The sequence below is a fragment of the Echeneis naucrates genome, chromosome 1 (genome assembly GCF_900963305.1).
Source record: "Echeneis naucrates chromosome 1, fEcheNa1.1, whole genome shotgun sequence".
Classification (NCBI taxonomy): domain Eukaryota; kingdom Metazoa; phylum Chordata; class Actinopteri; order Carangiformes; family Echeneidae; genus Echeneis; species Echeneis naucrates.
The window spans coordinates 17,094,265-17,117,568 of record NC_042511.1 but is presented as its reverse complement, the minus strand read 5'-3'; the positions used below and the strand labels follow the sequence as shown (position 1 = coordinate 17,117,568).

Genomic DNA, 23,304 nt, shown 5'->3' with positions numbered 1-23,304 from the left:
AACACTACACATAAACTTCAAATGCCATTTTCAAGCTGCTGCTCTTCTGTTGTAGTCCCTCATACACTGGGACTGGCTCCAACCTCCCCTCCCCACAGCTCTGAAGGATAAGCAGTATAGATCATAAGTTGATAAATGGATGGATGGATGACAAAATTTAGGGTTATCGAGTATGCTTTGAATTTGTCGCTACCTATTCATAAAATGATAACTCAGAGAGAAAAATAGAGGAAAAAATTCTGATTTTTGTCTCAGCCTCTCTCTGGCATCCACACGTTTTAAATTATTGTTTTTCCTAAAAGACTTGACAAGGGGCTTTACTTACCTCAACTGGAGAAATAAAATACTTTTACTAAAGGCAGCTCTTTATTTCTATTCCCCTTTGTTTGATCAGCAAAATTGGTCATTTTTATCACAAAGCCTCCTTTGTCCCATCTCCTTATTTTACTCCAATCTGCCTTATTCATTTTACTGCATTCTCTTTTAATACAAACTGAGCATTGGATGAATTCTTTTCAAATTAAAAGCCATCCAGCAATTTAGTGGTCATAAAGCCTCGTATTGTTGCGTTGTGGTAAGCATAATGTCTCCTTTCAGGTTGCTGTTATTTCTGTTGTTTACATTTCACTCTGCCTTCCATAGTAATGATGATACCTGCGGTGAAATTACTACAGTGGATTGGATGCGTGTACAGAAAACAAGTTGTTTAGCTGTTGTGTGTGATTTAGTCACATGGCACTCAATGGGTACCCAATGGATACCATATTACCACTCACACTCACAAAGAAAACATTACTGTTAGGCCCATGGAGCTAAAAAAATATCAGTGTCCAAAATTGTCGCAAAAATATGTTGGTTTTTTTTCTATTATAAAAAAATAATAATTTGGATTTACGTTTTCAGAATGAAAGCCAGTAAATACCTGCTTTCCTGCCATATTAGAAGAGTGACACAAATTTTTACATTTTGTCCTAGAGGTCGAAGTGTCTGAAACTCTGAAAGAAAATATAAACCTTTAGCAAAATATACAGTGGGTACGAAAAGTATTTTCACTCTTTGTTACATTGCAGCCATTTTTGTCCTCATTAATGTACACAGCACCCCATTTCGACAGAAAAACATAGAATGGTACATTTTTGCAAATTTATTAAAGAACAAAAACTGAACTATCACATGGCCATACGTTTTCAAACATTCTGCTCAGTATTGAGTATAAGCGCCTGTGTGAGCTAATACACCCATGAGTCTTCTTGGGAATGATGCAACATATTCTCTCTGGCTGGACCATTCAAGAAAAGACACAGAGTTGTTCCGAAGCCACCTCATTATTTTATCTCTGTACTTAGGGTCATTGTCTTGCTGGAACCTTTGGCCCAGTGTGAGGTCCTGAGCATTCTGGAAAAGGTTTTCGTCCAGGATATCTCTGTACTTGGCCGCATTCATCTTTCCTTCAATTGCAACCAGTGGTCCTGTCCCTGCGGCTGAAAACCCCCCACAGCATGATGCTGCCACAACCATGCTTCATTGTTGGGACTGTATTGGGCAGGTGATGAGCAGTGCCTGGTTTGCTCCACACATACTGCTGAGAATTAAGGCCAAAAAGTGCAGTCTTGGTCTCATCAGAGCAGAGAATCTTATTTCTCATAGTCTGGGAGTCCTTCATGTGTTTTTTGGTAAACTCTCTGCAGGCTTTCATGTCTCTTGCACTGAGGAAAGACTTCGTTGGGCCACTCTGCTATAAAGCCCCGATTGGTGGAGGGCTGCAGTGATGGTTTACTCTCTAGCACTTTCTCCCATTTCCCCACTGGATCTCTGGAGCCCAGCCACAGTGATCTTTGGGTTCTTCTTTACCTCTCTCACCGAGGCTTTCCATACCCACTGTATGACATATGCATTAACACAGGCAAAGTCATTGAAGAACTGAAATTGAAAATTACCCAAAAGCATGTACAAGCCCGAAGTGTAGGCCTCAACATTTTATCAAAATAGTGCTGAATTGCATATGGTTAAGTTTAATATCAGAATCAATTTTTTGTACTATATGTACAGTATGTACCAGAGGGAATAACACACTCGACAGGGTCAACTAAAACTTAAAGCAAGCCTACAGAGCAGTACCCCTCCCACATCTGGGCCTCTCCGACCACCTTTCACTGCTTCTCATGCCTGCATATACTCCTCTCAGGAGGAGAATAAAGCCAGTTAACTGTATGAACCTGGCCTGAGGGCGCCCTGTCCCAGCTGCAAGACTGTTTTGTTCAGACTGAATTGAGTACCCTAGAGCAACAGAAACTTACAGGGCTTCAATGACACTACTCCACTACTCCTACATCAAATACCGTACAGAAAATGTCACAACAGATAAGCACATCCATGTTTATCCCAACGGGAAACCTTGGATGACAAATGCTGTGCTGGCACTCCTGAGAGCCTGAAACTCCGCCTTCAGGACAGGTGACAGGGTGCTATACAGCTCAGCAAGAGCTGAAATGAGAAGAGGGATTATAGATGCAAAAAGGGCCTACAAAAGGAAGGTGGAAGAACAGCTGGCGAGGAAAACCCCACATCAGGTGTGGCAGGGACTAAAACACCTCAACAAATATAAAGAGAACAGCACAGTGACAGTGGATGCAGACACAGCACTAGCAGAGGAATTGAACAATTTCTTTGAACATTTTGAGGTGAAGAGACCCCATACAGCCACTCTGCCTGCTCAGATTGAAAGCCCTCACACACACATTCTTCAGGAACATCAAGTGAGTCGTGTGCTCAAGTCTATGAACACAACGAAGGCTGCTGCCTGATGGAGTACCAGGAATTGTGTGCCACATCCTGTGCCAACCAGCTCTCTGCAGTCTTCACCCTTGCACACGTTGCTGTTCCTCCCTGCCTCAAATCAGGCACCATAATCCCAGAGCCCAAAACCTTCTCCACCAGCAGCCTCAGCAATTACAGACCAATTGCACCAACAGCTGTGGTTGCAAAATGCTTTGACAAACTTGTTCTGTCCACATCAAAGCCAACTTCCCCCCTGGATTCAACCCACACCAATATGCATACAGAGAAAATCGGTCTACCGATGATGCCATCTCCTCTGTCCTCCGTACCACCATAAGCCACCTTGAACAGCCAGAGACCTACGTACACAGTTCAGCCTTTAACACCATCATCCCTTACAGAAAAACTGGCAGCTCTTGCCCTACCCCCATAAACTTGCGCCTGGATTAAGGACTTCCTTTCCAACTGCCCCCAATCAGTCAAGATTGGCACCCACAGCTCATCCACCATCACACGCTACACAGCCTCCCCCCAAGCCTGTGTGCTGTTTCCACTCCTGTACACCATACACACCCATGACTGCACCCCGATTCATCCCTCTAACACTATAATAAAATTTGCAGACGACACCACCTTGGTGGGGCTCATCACCAGAAGCGATGAATTGGCCTCTAGGGACGAGGTGCAGCGGTTGGCAGAGTGGTGCACAAAAAACAACCAGTCTCTTATCACCAAAAAAAGCAAAGGAGGTGGTCCTGGATTTCAGGAGACAGAAAGCTGAACCTGCAGCCCTCTTCATCAATGGAGACTGTGTAGAGAGAGTTAGCACCTGCAAATTCCTAGGATCTCTCCTGGTCAGCACACAGGCCAGCAGTGATGAATAAGGCCCAGCAGAGACTCCATCCCCTGAGAATACTCAGAAGGAACAAACTGGAGGAGATGCTGCTGGTGACCTTCTACCACTCCACCGTCCAGAGTTTGCCGGCATATTCCATCACCGTCTGGTATGCTGGCTGCACAGCAGCTGAGAGGAAAAAACTGCAGAGGGTGATCAGGTCAACTGAAAAGGTATTCGGCTGCCCTCTGCCCTCCCTGGAAGACATTGCCAGCTCTCGATGCCTCTCCAGAGCAGAAGGGATCACCAGCGGCCACCTCCACCCTGGACACCACCTGCTCAGCCTGCTGTCCTCTAGAAGGAGGTACAGGAGTTTCAAAAGCAGGACAAACACACTTAAAAACAGCTTCTACCCCTCAAAACAATCCAGTAAATAGGGCAATATAATTAAGTGTAAAATCTACCTCACCCAAGTGCAATTATAACATGCTGCATTTATTTATGTATGTATCATTATCTTTGAGCTCTAGTTGCACTTTTATTTTTATTCCCATTTTATTCCTGTGCAAATTTTGTTGTACAGACGTTATCTTATCTTTTCCTTTGATAAAGGAATTTTTCCTTTATCAAAGGATCAGGATGCTTCATAAATGAAGGATGTTACAGAAATACCTCAGCCTATAAATTATAGTCTCCAGATATAAGAGAACATGCTCTTTGGTAAAACTGCATAATCATTGTTTTTATATCTTTTGTTGAAAATGAAATCCAAAACTATTTCAACTGAAATTGTGAGATTCAGACAAACAGAAACCAATATGTGTAAACGAACAGATATGCACAGTCTAAACTCCCGAGGCTATGAATGCACTGATAAAGTGCACTCCCCAAGTGACTCCCCTGCTGCACCTAGCACCAGCAACATGCAGAAAATTGTCATGCTAGATTTGTTCGACATGCAGCAACAGGAGGGGAGCATAACTATGGGGGATGCACGATAGAGATGAACATCCAGTGTGAAAAAAACATGAAAGGGGACCACAGAGCGGTATGATGTGCTCAACCGCTAGTGCATAGCTAGGGCATACTAAAATATAAAAATGATCATGTATGCATGTCCCCATAACATGGCATTACTTTTATGAGGTGTTAATTCTCATCTGGGTTCTTAGGACACAAATAAAAATGTCTTTTGGGGACTGTGACACACTGGCGTGATTCTTTTCTTTGCCTCTTGGCTTGTTCTGATGAACATCACAGAACTGGGTTTGATGCAAGTCAAAAAAAAAAACAACAAAAAAAAAAAACGGTCCTCATGGCAATTACAAACCTACTTAAAAATAAATAAATAACACTATCATTCACAGGTTTTGTTTTTGTTTAGTTTTTTTCAAAGCTGATTTTAACTGATAGACTACAGAGATGAGGGGACAACACAATCGGGACAAAACTGGGACAAATATTTAATATTCGATTCTCTCACCAATCAGGGATCCAACCAGCTAAGTGAAGTAAGCCCTGCGTCGCCAGCGTGAACAACGGAGTGTGAAACATGCTGGGGTTAAAAGTGTCGTCGTTGAATAAACTGCAGTATGAACAGGCTCCACAGGGAAGTCCTTTGATCAAACTCACATCTCCCATATGTCTAATTTATTTTAATCTAGTTAAAAAAAACCTGCCTTTTTATTCCCCTTTTCATTTGTCTCTTGAGAGCAACATACCATCTCTACTTTCACTTCCTTTACTTTCTCACTCTCACCATTGAGCTCCTACCTTTCCATCTCTCTCTCACAGCTCTTGATGAGTTTGTCAGTTGCTAAGGAGAGACGGGGATTTGAGCGAATACCTGGCACTCTAAACCTGCGGTGGAAGCTGATAATCCATGGAAGCGAGAGGTGGCAGGGAAATTCAGCTAATACTCAAACAATTGCTATCAGTGCTTCACCTACTAAGGTGACAAAGCCCGACACAAATTTGGCTGTTATTATGCACAAACAACAAGCTTGCATCCATGTAAAGATGACCGTGGCATATTGTGAGATGAAATTCTGTGAATTAGATTTTTACAGAAAATAAAATGTCTGCTTGGTGTCAACACATTATGGATGATGGTAAGCTGGAGATGGCAGCTGCTGAGTCAGACATCCTTAAAATAGTGTTTTACAGTGAACCGTCTGAAACAGTAATACATGGAAATGATAATGGAAATGGACAACAGTGTTGGCTGATTGGGACAGAATTGTGATGATTGTCGGTATTGTCTGCCTCCCTTCTTGTTTAGCTCTCTTACTTAGCTCTTGCCATCAGTGTGTGAAGCCTTTAAATTGCTCAAATCAGTCTTTATCATGAAGATGATTCTGACCTTTCTGAGAAATGCCCCTTTCCTATTACTGCAATGAAGCTTTTCTATTATGTTTAAGAGAGTGAGAGCTTCTCCTGCGGACGAAAGAAAACCAGCTTTTGACATTCTGCTGTGTCATGATAACCTTTCAGTAAAAAGGGCTTTGTTCTTTGGGGATAAATCTTTTACACTAGGGAAATAAATGCACGCAGCTGGAAAGCACTGGCCTGGTGCTATTATAAGAGACCAGCTTTTGAGCAGAACAATTTGAGAGCAAACACTGAATGTTTTGTCAATGTGATTAAAGTTTTTAATTTCCATACATTGAACTGTATTTGTGTACTATGTCACATTTAACAAGAACTTTGGGCATTTTATTTGTAATTACCGAGGTAAAACTTTTTTTTTTTTTTTTTTTTTTTTAAATAACACTCCAAAAAAGCATTTTAATGTATTTCTGATTCTGATTAAGGTGATAAGGTCAAAGCAATGTCTTTGCAATGGTATAAAGTGGAATAATGATATTTGTACAATTGCTGTACTTAGATCATTTATGGAGAAAAGAAAACAACAACCAACAGCCAAGCAACAGAACAACTATCTAAAACATGTAGGGTGTTATCACTAGAGCTTGTGATCTGATCAGTTACTAGTAATGCAATCATGGATTTAGTGATTATTGTTCATTCTGAGCTTCCAGCAAACTCTAAATAAGGTATATTTGGCGGATGTCAGATGGTCACAGACATAATCCTTTTCAAGGATTGCAAAAACACAGGAGATTAGCAAAGCGAAATAAGGGTAAATGAAAATGACCACACTGATAAACCACAAAGTTAAGTAGCTCAGCCCTGCCTGGCTCAGATTTGTGAAAAGCCCAAGATTTAGTGAAAATGTATAATTTGCACAGGAGCGCTGCCAGAAATTACATATACATAATGAAACACAGGAAAATGTGTATGTGTATGTGTGTGTGTGTGTGGGGGGGGGGGGGGGGGGCTCTGCAGGTGGCGAGTGAAGGCTTAATGAAAGGGCCAGTTGTTTTGTGGGACTGATTTACTGAGAGCAGATGGATCAGTCTCTCAGTCTCTCTGGTCTCAATCTTGTCCCACATTGCCGCTGTCGCCCCATTTAACAGCCAATTTCCTGCCAGCTCATCACAAACACACATTAAAACCACACATATATACACACACACAATAAGGGAGAGCGCTACAAAAACAGGTTTGGTCGGAGACTACTGACACGCAACACTGTGGATCATACACCAAAACACATGTACCCAAACACACATTAGATGACACTGACAGAGGCATCTTTTTAGCACAGAGAAGCAGACAAGCAGAGAAGGGTTGAAGTACATAAAAATTATGTATGTACACTCTCTCACACACACACCCTCCTATGGGGAAACATGGTTGGACAGTATACAGTTTTTAATGAGCTTGCTCCAGATGTCTTCCCAGGCTGCAGTCCTGAGTAGTTGATTAATCAGTACTACATTTTACAAAGAAACACTGACACTAATCTTAATTTATCACACAAACGCAATAATCTCAATTTATCGCAAACACAGATATCCTAAATGACCCCCATCCCCCACCCTCTGTCTTAATATCCCTCTCACTTGCTCTCATTTCACCTGATTTTTAGTTTGCACATAATTTTCTGCTTCAATTTTCACTGGTTCATCTTTGTCTGTGACAGATAACACATACACCACCCTCATTCTCACTAACACCTGTGATCGTTTCTCACATGATAACACTTCCTTCATCATTTCACAACTATGCAAACAAATGTGGAAGCCCGCAAAGAGCACAGATTTCCTTTTTAAACTTTATCAGAGGTTGGCATCTGCAAAATTATATTTTGGGAAATCTTGTTGTTGCACCTTGTGCAGAAGGAGGTTAGATCAGTGCCTTTTTTGCCTTGCCATTGATGGTCAGCCTTCACTCGGTCATATGATATAATTGGCTGACCCAATATGTTAATGCCATGTCACGATTGAGATATGGCTTTGCTGGACTAAGGTTTCACTCTCATCAATGCAACACAGGCACAGCAGACAAAATGCAGTGATATGGAAACTTGTGGGTATCTGATTGCCATGTTTGTGATTAATTGACCACACTGAGAAGTATCTTACCATCACAGAACATGGGGTCTAACCATGATGTTTTATTTCCAGGTCATCTCTAATGTATTTTGTTCTGCCCTCATTTTCTTTTTGCCAAGCAAGCTCACAAATCTAACATCAGTTGCTATCAAGACTCTGTCCTGCATTTACATGTCTGCTTGTTCCAATTTTTTAACTTAAAAATGAAATTTTTGCTTTGTTCTATGGCATTATTATTTTTAAAATACCAGTAATACCAGTTATGAAGTCTTTGCCAATTAATCAGTATCAGTGTTCATAATGACAGTTTAAAAATTGTTTTGGATGTTGTCCTTGTGTGATTTGTCCTCTAGAGCACTGGCCCCCAACCACCAGACCAGTACCAGTCATTTGATCATGGGCTGCACAAAAAGACAGATTTTTATTTATTAATTTTTTTAATTATGAGAAATAAAACATCTGAACGATGTTTTATTTTGAAAAAAATACCAGATACATTCGTCTGTGCCTCTGACCAAGACACTCATTTCATTCACATGATACGGTACATCAAAACTTCAGCCCACAAGCTAGCAAAAATGAGTAAATACAAATATCTTTGGAGAGCCTCTTTGGAAAGGGGAGATGGTCCAATGCGGAGACAGAAAAAGAAGAGCTTTTGACTTCCAAGAAAAAGAAAGCTACATTTCAAATACAATATCAGGACTCCTACTTAAAGTATGGGTTGATTGCTACAGGTGATTCTCACGCGCCGAGCCTGCTCTGCACAATATGCAATGACAGTCCAGCAAATGAGGCAATGAAGTCTTCAAAACTGCTTCAGCGCTAGGAGAGATACTCTTTATCAGCATTTTGGTCAGCTTCATGGTAAGTTGTGGTAAGTAATGGTAAGTTAAGTTTTTATAAAAACACTTTTAATTCGTAGTAGTTGTCGTAGTAGTAGCAGGGATAAAGCTCCCTTCCTTTCTTATATATCTCACCTGGTTTTATGTTTAATTTTGTTTTGTGTTTAATTTTCTGACATATGGCAAGTGGTGAACAAAGTAAAGTTTGGAGTAATTTACCAAAGACCTGTTACAGTGACCCGATACAGTGATATGCAACATCTGCATAATCTCTGTGAGCCAGGGATCTGCCACCAGTTGCATTTCTTTATATAAAACAAGTTTATTTCATAAACTTCATTATGTGTCATTATTTTGGTGAGGACTCTCAAATAACAAGAAATAAGAAATTACTAAAGTTTTGCAATCTTTTTTTTTTTTTTAATTCCCCAAATGTAAAAACTGGTGTTGGTCTTAAAAAGCCTGTATTGGTGGGGCTCTACTTACAGATACTGGTTACAGTCATACAAAATCAAATTCAACTAGTAGCTAAAGTTATCTGTCCATCAGAGAGGAATTGTTTGACAAATTCAGTCATACTGTAATTTCCACTCGTGGCTAGAACAAATGTTTTTCATTGGCTCTGATGTGATGACAAGACTCTAAAGAATATCCTGAGGGGGTTGAAGGGGACCTATAAAATGTGTTTTAGGCTGAATTGTTTATTGTTTCACATCAAAGCTATTGAAAGAAAAAAAGCTGAGAGAGATAGGCTGTCAGTCTGAGTACATTGGGTATATTAATTCTGCTGTAAGTTATGCACATTTTGTTTATATAAACATATATATTGAAATACAACATGACATAAACAATATGCTTCACACACAATGGCTGCATGTGTCCTTTGTTTGAAAGAGGTGACGGCTTTCGTCTCTGTTTGAGTCAACCCTACAAATATAACATTAACACCTGCCTTGCTGTCACTACTGGGGATCAGTCTAGTAATTCCCAAGCTAGTGGCTAGCCTTTCTGTTTTATGTCCCACTTGCCACATCAATCTTCTTTTCCAAGCATGTTGATTTATTTCTCGCCACTTGACCATGACTATGGAAAATGCAGCTTTTCTGCTGATGGATATACTGCGATGACATTAAGATTCACTTCAGGATTCCTGTTTTTTATCCTGGTCTTCCAAGCCTTTGTAAGTTCCTTGGTCAAGGTGGTGCAGCTTTGATGGTGGTGAAGCTCCAGTGAAACCAGAGTTACAGCAACCCAGTAAAGGCAACATTTACAGATAAACACACACAAGCCCTACCACACATACACACACAAACATGGCACATGCCAGTACCTTCTGTGCGGATGGTGAAGGGGGAGTCCCCCAGTCTCTTGGCTGAAAACTGCCCCCCCAGAGAGGTCATTAGAAAGCACAGGCTGAAGAAGCCTATTCCCACCACGAATATCCTGCAACACAAGGGGAGGAGAGAGGAAACGGATGAAAGGGAAGTTGAGACAGCCTGACATAATCATGGGGAAGGACAGGTAAATAGATATTTTAGGCTTGTAGTTGAGTACGAGAAGATGGGAAGAGCGAAAAATGGACAGATATTTCTGCAGAAAAGGTATAAGTAAGAGCTTGAAAAGCATGAAAAAAATGGAGGTATGTAGGAAGATGAGTAGGCTGAAAATTATAGAAATAACATTGTGCAGGACAGAATGATGGACATGAGGAGAAAAAGGCAGAAGGAAAATACAGATCCAAAGACAAGAGCATGAGAGAAGATGTGGTGGGCAGGGGCAAGGCAGAACATACACAAAGAGACAGACCGAAAATAGCAGGCAATACTTCTCCGAGGCTGAACATAAATAGAGCAATGATAACACATGAAAAGTAGACACTTAAAGCCAAGGGGTACTTGAAAGAGCTCAGTATTGTGATGTTATTGCTTGGAATACGTTTAAGCAAAAGTGTCAAAATAAGGGTGAGCTTTTGTCCCTGGGTTACATCAAAATGGGTGTGATTAGTTATGAATTATCACGGGTGTATCAAGGGGAAGAGAAGACAAGAAGAAGACAAGAGACAAAAACATTATGCTATTTTCATGTAAAATGACCTAAAATGCTGTGTAAAGTCTCTGAACACACAAACGCACACACACACACACACTAGTGTCTGTCACCCTTTCTATCTGAACTGCACAATAAGTAGGTCAACAACAATGAACTATGGAATTCATTCTGCCGTGTGTGACTTACTGTATACTGTGTAGAGAGATATAAAGTCACTGCTTTGTTGTCGACTGGTCTCAGGTGATCATATTGTAAAGCCCATCCAGAGTCTAGGCTAGGATCTCTCCTGCAGACCTGGTTTTGTAACGTAATTTTCTGCTTTCTGCTGCTTCTTTACAGAGATCTGATATTTGAATATCCTCTGTTTCTTAGAAGGGAAAGTAAGATGATACTGTGTGGGTTCCCCCATTGTTAGACAGCCATGAGAAAAATCACATCTTTTCCTTAAAAACTGTTGAAAATGAGGTCTTTTGTATCTGTGTAAATCCTGCCCCAGTTAAGCTACTCTCCTCAGTGTATATGGATCAAAGGTTATCTTATTATGCCAAAATTCTTTCGGGGGAAAGCAGAGAGGCAAAGCTGTCTGTGATTCTTATCCACTGGACAAAATACCAGTCAGCCTCAAATGACAAACAAGTCTAGCCCTACTAAAAAAAAAAAACAAAACAAAAACTAGAAACTAACCCTTGAAAGATTATGTAGAAGTGCAGTACAAAGGCAGATTTTTTTTCAAATAATAATAATAATAATAATAATAATAATAACTTATACCGTGTATTGTCGCAGTTGGAGCCCATTGCCCAGATTTCCTCAATCATGCAAAATTATTGAGAAAAGAAGTACAAACAAGTAGCTGTTAAAAAAAAGCTAAGCAAGGGCAGGAATGTAATAAAACAGCAGGAGGAAAAAGGAACCAGAGTTTTTGTGTATGATTATCACATTTCACCTCATAATTTAGAGCCAACCCTGCACACAAATCCTATAAACTTTTAACTTCTGCATCCAAGGTTGGAAAAATCTTAACATAACAAATGAATGAATTATTCACCACCACTGCTTTCTCTTCAAAGCCAGGCTAAAACTGTTTGCTTGAATGCATGGCCCTGTGTGAAAGTTGACAGCACTTCCCAGAATGGTAAGTAGCTGCAGTCACGCAAAGTTCTGAACAAAACCTCTTAATATTGATGAGGCCGTAAGAAATGAGTTTCGATCAACAGACACGAAAAATGACCACTTACGAGATGGTATGCTGACTGGTCCGATTGACCCAAAGGGATCAAGGTGATGTTGAATAATCTGTTAAGTATAGAGCCTGGTGGTTTGCCAAGCCTCCTGAATGACTTCATATTCTAAGATGCCAATGCGTATCATTGGGTTGTTACTTGCTCCGACATCTTCAAGGGGCTGACGGTGGGACATGACAGGGGACTTCTTTCAGAGGAAACTTTTTATTCTTGTAGATGAAAAATACATATTGATATTGAATGATCATTATCTTCATGGCTCCAGTTTAATGGGCGGCATCAGACATTACAGCTATTGGATCGCTCTAAAACTTGAGGTCAGAGCTGTTAAATTCATCAATTATTTTCATGTTCAATAAATTCGGTAAGAAAATGATTAGACCATATTATGAGTTAGAGCTAATGAATTACAGTGCTGATTACACTTGGAAAAAGACAAACACTTATTTGTGCATGAATAAATGTTGAAACAGGTACTCCTAGTTCTGATTATCATAATGAATTATGGGTGTTGGAAGTAGATTTTTATATAACACTTGACTGGGATCAGCAGGATGCAGCGAGATGCTTTAAAGCAAAGTTTCAACGTGTCAACGGCGACTTCAATGTTCAGCATAAAACTGAAAAACCATAATCATAGCAAAGTCACAGCATCTGAGCACATGATTATTTCCATTTATGTTTTTCCCAGGATGCGGTAGTATTATGAAATAACATATTGCCGCAATCTGTTCCAGGCATGTAGCGGAATAATTTGGAACAGCTTAATCATTGTCACGAGATCACAGTGCAGCAATATAATAACTGATGTGCATCCAATCCCATACAATCTTTATGACCAAGGGATTATTAGTCATGAATATGAAGCCATGGTCTACCTGTATGGATGATGCAAATACTACACAACCATCTGCTCAGAAAGCAAATGAAGCGAAGGCTGAAAATAAAAATCACTGACCTCATTCAGAGCAATTATTCATAGATTTTAAAGTGCCCAATATTTGTTTTTTATTCTCAGACTTAATTCTTTCTTTAAATACAATAAGAAAAGCTTAGGAAACTAAGCCTTGAAAAATTAGGGGGGTTCATGAGGAACAGGGAGCCGAATGTGCTGGTTTTACAGATAACAAATCTGTGTGATCTAAGGATTAATGATCAAGTGCTCAGGACAGACGAACAGCAGCCGTGGTAGCATGAGTACTGATGCAAAAGAACCGGAAAAGAAAGTGAACATAGTCAGCTCGTGTGGGTGTGCAGAGGCTGGTCTGATGACATCCTAGGGCGATCGTTTCCTCTCTTATCATTTAGCCATTTTCCAAAGTGGCGTTAGGTGGGTGATATGAGAGGATTAGGCCCAGCTCCTGCTTGACGAGCCTTTAATTAACAGGCTTAAAGTAAATGCTCTGCTCCCCATAATTGGATCAGAAGGAGAGATCTACTATCAGCTAATTGGCTTCCACACACATGCCTCTAGGTAGATGATTTTGAAGCAAAGAGTTCTGCCAGGCGTGGAGGAGCTGTGGTGTAGGTGTTACTTGGGGTGTTTTCCAAGAAACTTTTCCTGGCACCTGAAACAGTCTAATTTCTGTGAACGATTTGGATTTCACGGTGTCCAGACACAGTCTGCATTTTGAGATAGAGTTGATTTTCAAATTTCAGTATGACAAGCAGCTTCTTCGGTTATTAAGACTTTTCTGCGTTAGATCTTGTCCACAGATCACACTAGTCAAGTAGGATTCCTGATGCTCAAAGGTAAAAAGCTGTTGACCTATCTTCAGTGCCTGTATATCTGTCTACTGCATCAGTCCTCAAAGCTTTATTTCACCTTTGATTTTTGTTTGTTTTTCTTCATGCAACTATTCAATAAAGGCAAACATAATGAAAATAATCCAAGCATTCACAGTAAGAGTTCAAAATCCCACACTCGGCTAGAGATCTGGTTTCATTTTAAATGAAGTCATCTGTGTCAAGCTCTCATAGTTGGTGCTGTCAAGGCCGGATCAGCACTGTCACAAAGCTGCTTAATTGAATGTGTTTGAATCAATGCCCTATCCACTAAGTGGATTGCAGGTGAAGCAATTTGAGGCAGCATGAATTTGACCATCATAAAGACCCACTTAAACAAAGGTGGCTGCACAGCTGCTACTCCATTGCTTCAGCTCACTCAGGAAATACCCGTAAAAGAAACCCTTAAACGCAGTATTAGCAGGTGGAAAGTGAGTGAAAGCTGTTTGGTCTTTGGTAGTAATCATTTGAAGTGATCCTCCACCTCTTGTGCCACATAACGCCCCCGCTGTTCATAATCTCCAAATCCCAGAATAATATTTAAAAAAAGGCAATAGCTGAATTAATTAGATGATTACATTTAAAAACACGCCTCTGTCCTTTACCTATCAGGGCAAATTAAATAAAACAGGTTGGCAAAGCATGACTCAATGGACTGTGAAAGGATCAGCTGTGTAAGTGGTTAACATGTATAAGAAATCGCCTCCGGCTTGCCCTCAACATCTTTCCAAACAAAGCCCAGTCACACAGTGATAATGGAGCCGTCCATGTGTTAACACTGGCTGGGATCAAGCCTCACTACTGCTGCCTCTTTATTTCCGCGAGTCCGCATCCAATTCATGCTGTAGAGGAACATCTGGTGTGGCCGCACATTTGCATGGAGGTCTTGGTGAGTGCCGACACACCGACCCCCCCCCCCACCCCCACACACACACACACACACACACACACACACACACACACACACACACACACACACACAGTGGCATAGTTGTGCAACTCAATATGAGGTTTGTGTCCAGCTTTGGGACGCCTGGACGGTAAAGTGTGTGATCAACACATATTCACCGATGTCAGTGCCGGAGGCTAAAGAGAAAGCCGGGTTTAAACAAGCGTCGGCGGCTCTTTGTCTCTTCTCTTACCTGAACGGTTTGAACGTCACTAGACATCTTCTGACCATTATTTTGCCGTCGGTGGCGCCAGCGATCATTTTCCAAAACGAGCGACCCCTGACATGCTGCTTAACCTCCCGACCTGGAACTTGAGGGGACCGACCGTCTTCATCCTCCACCCGTCCGGCGGCAAAGTCGGCTGCTTCAGATACAAAAAGCAGCCATTCGTGCCGCCTCTCCCCCTCGACGAGAAACGGGAGAAAAAGTTTAATTCAGCAAGTCTCTGTTCCCCTCCAGCGTGAAAATGTCTCCAAAACCTGAACACGTAGTCACGCAAGCACTCGGTCCGCCGCGGGTTCAGCCGACTGTTGGACTCATCTCCGAAGGGAGGTCTGAGCGGGGAAAAATGGCGATGTTGTCAAAGGCGAACTGGTGTTATTGTTATTATTTTTTTGCCCCCCTCAGTGAGGACGGGTTGACAGAGGAGAGCTGTCTGTGTGGACCACTCAACTTCCCAGTGAAGCCAGTGAGGGCGAGTGTGTCCAGCGAGCCGCGTCTCCTTCAGACTCCTTCACTTCTCCAGCAGTGAACACAGCCACGTCCGGTCCACCCTTTCAAAGTAATAGTCCCCACACTGCCAAACATTATGTTTAACCGTGTGTATTTTATTCACTAACTTATTCTAAACCTCAAACCCTACAGCCATGGTCGGGGAGGGCTACACTTGAGTGCACAAAATAGACTGACAGCTGAGTGAAGTATCTTTTAAATAAGGGGAACATATGTCATAATGTGTAAATTCAATTTAATATGACAGGTAAGAATAATCCTAACAAATAATAATAAAAAGTATATTTCTGTAGGGATATCAAAAAATTTGTTTCTGCATAGCTTGGATGGACTTTGTGGGGCATCCCAGACAAAAAAATCCCCTCAAAGTAAGAGTTGTGTGAGATTGTCTGTCTATCCTGTTGTATTTGATGTTATTGTGCTGAAAAAAGTACAAACCAAGCTTACAACATTTTATTGATTAATGCAAAGAAAATATTCTGTAATCGATTTTACTGCAGGCTCCTGGCTGAAGTCCTTAAACCACCAGAGTGGGATCATTGTGGGTTGTTTTTTTTTTTTTTTTTTTGAAAGGGAAGTTACCATAATTTGCCGTACCACCAGCTTCCTCCTGCTGACTTCACGCTAGTCCGGCTGCAGTTTCATAGAGAGCTCTGATGCTCTGAAAGATCTGCAGCCACACTCACCCCTGTGCATGGCGCCATCTACGGCTTTTAACTTCAGTGTTGTGGCGTGAGAACAATTCAGGTTTCATTTATCTCAGCCTTCCTTCTCTACAGACAAAGAGTTGACCATTTAACTACCTACACCTTTTTCTTCTGTGAAGCTTTTAGCCGACTCACTGACTACAGCATGTGGTGCTCATCAAAAAAAGTGAAACTATTGACCAGTATTCCCAACTTTAGTTAATTTGTGTGGAGCTAAAGTGAATATAAACAGCAGTTCTGCAGGCAGCATGTTTCTCTGTGTACAAACGTACACCTGGATATAACAAAGTGTGGCCGAGTGTACTTTTGGCTCTACATTGCGGCTGTGTATCTATTTTTTATGAACTAAGCATCACAGTTGAGGAGTTCAGCACCTCGGACAGCGAACATCATCAGTATTAAACAGCGACACTCAGCGGTGAGTAATGTCACTGCAGCCATCTTACTGAAGGCAGCAGCTGACATGATCATAGTAGTAGTTGGAGCAGTAACATGTTGAGATAACACAGTACTGAATTATAGAGTCTATTTTGAGGACTATATAAAATAAATATTTTATTTTGTGGGGGTTTTCCCAGCTGCTGCTCGAAAGCATCCTTTTAGCACCCTATATGCCACTTCAGGCACTACTGCACAGTGGATTAACTCAAACAAAAGGCAGAGAAAAGTCCAACTCTAGATGACCTTATTTGTTCAGTTAAATGATTAGCAGTCAGCCTTAGTTGGTGCACAGATTATACAGTCTTTGTGGCCAGCAGAGCATTGGAGCAGAAATGGAGGCTGAACGGAAAGATCTGCAGGGGACCAGACTGAAGATGACAGTGAAATCTCAAACTCCCTTCATGCATCACTCGCCCTGGTACATGTGGATTTGACTGACAGTCCGCCGCCCACGCCGGCTGTCCTTCTCTGTGGGTTGTGGGAATACTTTTTGCACACTAGTAAAAATCACTGAAGTCTGAAAAGCATTCTGTCAAATGCAGAGAATACCCAAAGGCAGAACTGTCCACCTCCTCTGAAGTAAATTTAGATGTTATCACCTAGCACACTTTTAAAGATTCATTTAGAAAACCGAGCACTTAATGTATATGGCAAAGTTTGAAAAATGCCTTTAGTTGCCCCCTGCAGTAAGAATTTGCAGTGGTGTTAAGTCCAACTCCAGAGTAGAGAAAGTTTCACAGTCTCTGTCGAGGCTATAATACGTAGCTTTCCAATGTGTTAGTCTTGTCCTCCTTCCCCTCCACTTTTCTTAATGAGCTCTGTCTAGCTTGGAACAGCATATAGCTTGAGGCTGAGGTAACCAATGACTCCAAAGCCACCTCAGGCACAGAAGAAGCAGTAACTAAACAAGACAAGACAAAAAAAAAAAAAAAAACAGTGTTAATGTTCAGTGTGTTTCTGTATTGCCACATCTTTTGTCCTGTCATTTTTGCTGCTGTTAGGCTTTCCTGTTGTACTGCTTTACTTCAGCTGGTTATAAATTACTTCCTGCCCATCTTATTAGTGGTGATGATTATAGTGATGATTATAAAGCCAGGTCCAAGCCAGCAGGGTAATACAGGAACGTGTGTAATTTATCCTGTTTATCATGTGTAATTTTACAATACAAATGAGTATTAGGCACAGAGTGAGTTTGAGGAATGCCCAGAAACTGGGACTACACCCACAGATTCTTGCAGGCATGTACAGCTTCCTCACAAAATGATTGTAGGTACCAGATCTGGCAGCTAATTAACATCAGAATTTGTCAAAATATTTTAGGAGTCAATGACCCATAATTACTCTGATCCTCCCAGGAAGCATCCACTGAAATATAATGACCTCTCTGACAATCACCCGAGGATAGGTACTTTTCTGACTGTTTTCCAAACACAATCTGATCATAACCACAGTGAAAGAAAAAATGTTAATTAGATAAAGGAACCATCTAAATGGGAAAAAAATTTATTAATCTGCATTTACAATGTACAGAATGAGGGGTATACAAATTCAAAAGCACAGAATATGAAGAGAGCCTGAGGATGCTCACACATCGAGACAAGCAGACACAAAGAGATAAAGAGCACTTGAAACATGTATCAACAGACAATGTTTCTTACATATGGCTGAGTAATATTTTCATGGAGGATGGATGACCAAACAAGAAGGGGAGAACAGTCCATCTATCAATGAACGGCGACAAAAAGAAGAGCATACAGGCACATCTGTCATTACAGTTTCACAGGAACTACTCTTATATGGCCCACAAAGTTGTTGGCCGATTTCTCTTAGAGCCAACTTTCTTTCCAAGAGGGAGAAATTACTTTCAAAATAAATGGAACATACCAGTTCCAGATAGCATCTGTTTGTCACTGTTCTTGCAGTATGTAACCGTAGAGGATCTTTTGGCTAATGCAAGAAAAAGTACATTTACATGTTTCTTCCAAAAGGGAAAAGGTAGAAGCTAATGTAAACACTGTTAAAACGCAAAAGCATTGTGCTCATGGAACATAAAGATTAAAGGGGGTTTTATTATGCTTGCTATTTAATATTAGAAATATTGAGAATTAATGTGCATTTGCAGATTAAATTGTTAAATGAATAAAAAATCAATAAATAAATAAAACTATTTAAAAAATCCAATGATAAATTGATACCATTTGAATTTGCAAAATTAAACACTCACACACACACACACACACACAAAACAACACTATAACATATAACAGCCAAAAGAAAGCACATCTGTTCACAGCCTGTGCACACAGACCAGATACCACTGATATATTTTTCTAATATTTTGAGCTGACTCATCCATATTTTATTTTTGGTTACATGCACTCATTGACTGATCTGTGCTGCAGGCGCACTAAACAGCTGGTAGTCTGATACCTCTAAACTGAGAACTGAACAGACGCGCATGGATGACTGGTACTGCTAATCTTGTTTTGTGAGTGTTCAAAGATTTTTCTTGCTTGCAAATGTCAATGTGAAGAACATGGTATTATATCAAGCCTGATTTTCACACCTAAACTCATCTAAACAAATTAGGATAAAGAGAACATCAATTTAATGAGTGATTAAAAATCTAATTAATGATCAACAGTCTTATGTATGACAAAGTGGTTCTCAATTAGTCTAAATTAGCCTACTCACCTCATTTGGAAATGAATACCTGTTAAGACACATTAAGTTTGCCAAAGTCTTATCTGACTTTCAAAATTCAGTAAAGTAAGTGGTCTGGTATGTTTGTAGGACTGTATAATGATGTATTACACTTTTTTCTGTTCACATATAATATACAAAATTCCTCGCTCCAGCAAATAAAGTATGTATCTAAAAAGTATCTCTTTTTTTTTCAATAAATGGTGCTCCAGCAGATATTATGCCCATGAAGCCTGTGGTCCTTCTCTGTAAGCCGATGGAGTAGCTGTTTATCTGGACAGCAGCATAAATTGAGTTTCTGATCTCAAGTAAGCAAAGGTCAAAGCCAAATCTTAATTTTTAAATTAATCTCAGTGGAACATGTAAGAGAAGTCAGGCAAAGAAAATGTGATTCTAATCAGGTGATTTATACAAGTCATTAAAAAGGTAAGTGGCTGTCACAATAGGAATTGAGATGAGGACAACAGACTGCAATCAACACCAAACTCTCTAAAAAAAAAAAAACAATTATAATATAAATTCCTGATAAAATCTTGCCCACAAGGAAAATGCATTTTATTTGGGGGTTACAGGAAGATTAAAACTTCACTTAAAAAAAAAATTAAATAGAAGGCATGCTGCATTTTTTTGTGGCGGGGGGGGGGGTTAGCTGTTTTGGAAGTTCCTGAAAAAGCGATTAGCCTTTAACGCCTCCTTGTGTCCACGTACCTTCAAGCAATAATCTTTGATGAACTAAGAAATTGATGAAATACTGTTATTTTAATGGGCAAGAAATTTCTATTTGAAAGGAAAGTATAAATAATTTTGGTCTAGACCTGTTCTTCATGTAAAGTGCTTTGATGTAACTTTGTTATGATTTGGCGCTGTACAAATAAATCTGATTTGATTTGAAAGGAATAGAACTTTTGACAGCTCTGACCTTTCTCTATTTTTTGAAACAGGTTTGAGGTCTCTGGGCATTATTGCTGTTGTTATTAATAAAATAAAATAAAAAAAATGACTGTATGGGACTCTGACCATTTCTGCTGAACCCTCATAGTTCTAACTGAGCTTCAGACCATCTTTTTTGTAATATACTGCCATTAATAATGTGATGATCCCCCCCCCCCCCCCTTTTATGTCAAGTGTACTTGCAATATTTACACTTAATGGATACTGAAAAATCAACTTGATGAACTGAAGAGCAAATAATCACAGAAACACAACTGCTGCCATTACAGTATTATTGTGTAAAAAATATAAATATTTAATGTCATCAATAACCAATGCAACAACCCCACTCTGCAGTTCACATCAATTGTAAAATGGAATATACAGCCACACATAAAAAAAAAAGAAAACAGCCTGAAAGTTTAATGTTTGGTTCATTGTCACTGCTCACCTTCTTCAGCTGTTGCATGTAACTGTTTTCTCCAAAAAAGACTCCAAAAACCTGCTACCTGCCTAATAAGACACAAGATAATATATCGCTGTTGTATTTATCAATTATTTTTGCTGCCACCAAGAAGCCACGTTGTTTAGACGACTTCACATTGGATCACGAAATGTGACAAAGGTCTCATCTGTTGCTAAATTGGCAATGGGTTGGGAAGATGTATTTTCTTTTTTTATCTATTTTCAAGAAGAACTACAGCATGATCTTATTGAGAACCATTCATCTGGTTTATGAATCTCTCATATTTCTGAGAAATAAAGCGAAATCTGAAAGACACCCTTTACAAATACTAACACATTTCTGCTACTGGATAGATTTGAACCAGATTCTGTAAGTCTTCTTCACAAAAGGTCATAATTGGCAAAACAAATGAGTTGAAATCACACTTGGCAATGAAGTATGCCTAACTTTGTTAATTTCGGCTCCCCAAACCTCCCACCCACCTCATCTCCCCAAAAAATAATGGCAGGCTAATTGGGATTCTAGTCTCAAACCAAAAAAAGAAGAAGCAAAGAACAATTCATTAATACAGAATTGTAACTGACAACAAGGCCCAGAGTTAATTACGAATCGTTAATCACCCCAACTGCTTGTTTTTTCATTTGATCGTCTTCTTTTAATGGAAACTCAAAACCTTTCTCTGGATGTGAAACTGTTGAAAGACAGGATGAAGTCAGAACAGTAGAGACAAATGAGAGGATGACAGGAAACGACGGAGGAGTAGAGAATGGACAAGAGGAGCAAACATAACAATAAGGGAGATTGATTTATCTGTAATGAATGTGGGAAATGGCTTGGTGGAGTGATTTGTCCCAGTCACGTCCGGGTTGATTGTGGGCCGTTCTGTGAGAGGTTGAAAAGGCGATGGAGTATTGTGATGGTGATTGACAGCGCAGGTCGGCGTGAGAGATACAATTTGCATTTTCATTACATTGAGAATTGACTTTCTTCTGCTGTGTGGATTCAAACACACACACACACACACACACACACACACACACACATACACAGTCATGCAAACAAGCAAACATAATGGTGCTGTCTCAGAGCAGGGCCTCTGTATCTCTCTGGTGTGTGAGTGACAGTTACAAGGGTGGTTCTGTGTGAGATCTGGAAAATGTAACAAAAGAATTGTTCTCAGGATAGACCATCGAAGTCATTTGTGGTGAACAGCTCCTAATATAGAGAACAAGGTATTATTTCAACATTCAATCATGTGTCTTGCTATGTGCAAAAGTGAGCTAAGTCCAGATTTTAACAATAAGAACATGAGGTGATGTTACTGTGTGTTGGTGCTTCAGTAATAGTCATGAGCAGTTTTGGAGGAAAGTCCAGCGGTATTCAGTATGCAGAGAGGGTAGTTAAATGTAATCGTAGCATGAGCAACAGAAAAACAAAGAACATCCAAAGTAGATCCATTAAATATGTAGGAATTTAAGAGTTTGGTGGGTCTTCTCCCTCCAACTTGCAAAGCCGGTAAAGTGCTTGACCTCATTATCACCAAAGATTGTACCAAACATTGCTGAACAATCGTACATTTGCACCTTTCCAAGCATTTATTTAATTTTCACGGTCTTTCATTCTGTGGTAACCTCTGAAACTTGCCTCCAACTAGGGTTTACTTCGTGCCCACCTAAGCTCTACCTTCTACTATCTCAGCAGAGAGGAAAGATACAGAATACAGAATCTCTCTGCCCTGCTTTGACCTGGATACTCCGTGTCCTCTATCCACCATACCTGGTATTATCCAAGTGTGCGTGCTGACATTGGAGCTGCAGAGAGAAAATTGCGCAGAGCTGGCGACCCTGGACTTCTGCCTCCTTTTCAGCTATTATCAATTATACTAAAACAGATTTTTTCAAAAGGTACAACAGACATTTGGAAAGTATTTTCCACCTTTAAAAAACACTTAGTCCTCCACCAGCTCCTCCAAACACAAACCTCTCAGCCAACATTTTTGCCTCCTTCTTTACTGAAAAAGTGTTACCCATCAGCACCAATTCTCTGAACCTTCTATATGCAACCTGTCTTTCCTAGTTGGGTGCAAAATGCACTCTTCATTTCTTTGCCTTCTCTGGTTAGTACTTCACCGCCTCCTTCATTTAGCCCTCTGGTTGAGTGCAAGGATCCCGAAGTGCATTAGGCAGGCACTCGTCTTACCATATGTTCATGCTGCCTTCTTTATAATCAGGACAAAACATATTATTTTATTTTATTTTTTTTGTTTAACCCTCTCACTAAGAACAATGTTACAAGACCTCTGACCAGTAGCTGCCCTTCCCCATCTGCACTGGATACCATTTCCATAAACCTCCTTCTGACTTCAGGCAACTTCTCTGC

The 23,304-nt window shown here is 40.3% G+C and overlaps 1 protein-coding gene across 1 annotated transcript in view; it reads right to left on the bottom strand.

The window, feature by feature from the left end:
• The window catches only part of LOC115039575 (alpha-1,6-mannosylglycoprotein 6-beta-N-acetylglucosaminyltransferase B-like), a 102,583-nt gene extending 87,350 nt beyond the window's left edge, over nucleotides 1-15,233 (bottom strand). The window contains exons 1-2 of the mRNA XM_029497312.1: nucleotides 15,139-15,233; nucleotides 10,249-10,361 (exon numbers count right to left, since the gene is read on the bottom strand). Coding sequence (XP_029353172.1) covers nucleotides 10,249-10,361; nucleotides 15,139-15,206 — 181 coding nt within the window. The 5' untranslated portion in view covers nucleotides 15,207-15,233. The remainder of the gene's footprint in view (nucleotides 1-10,248; nucleotides 10,362-15,138) is intronic.
• Between the last annotated feature and the right edge of the window lie 8,071 nt (nucleotides 15,234-23,304).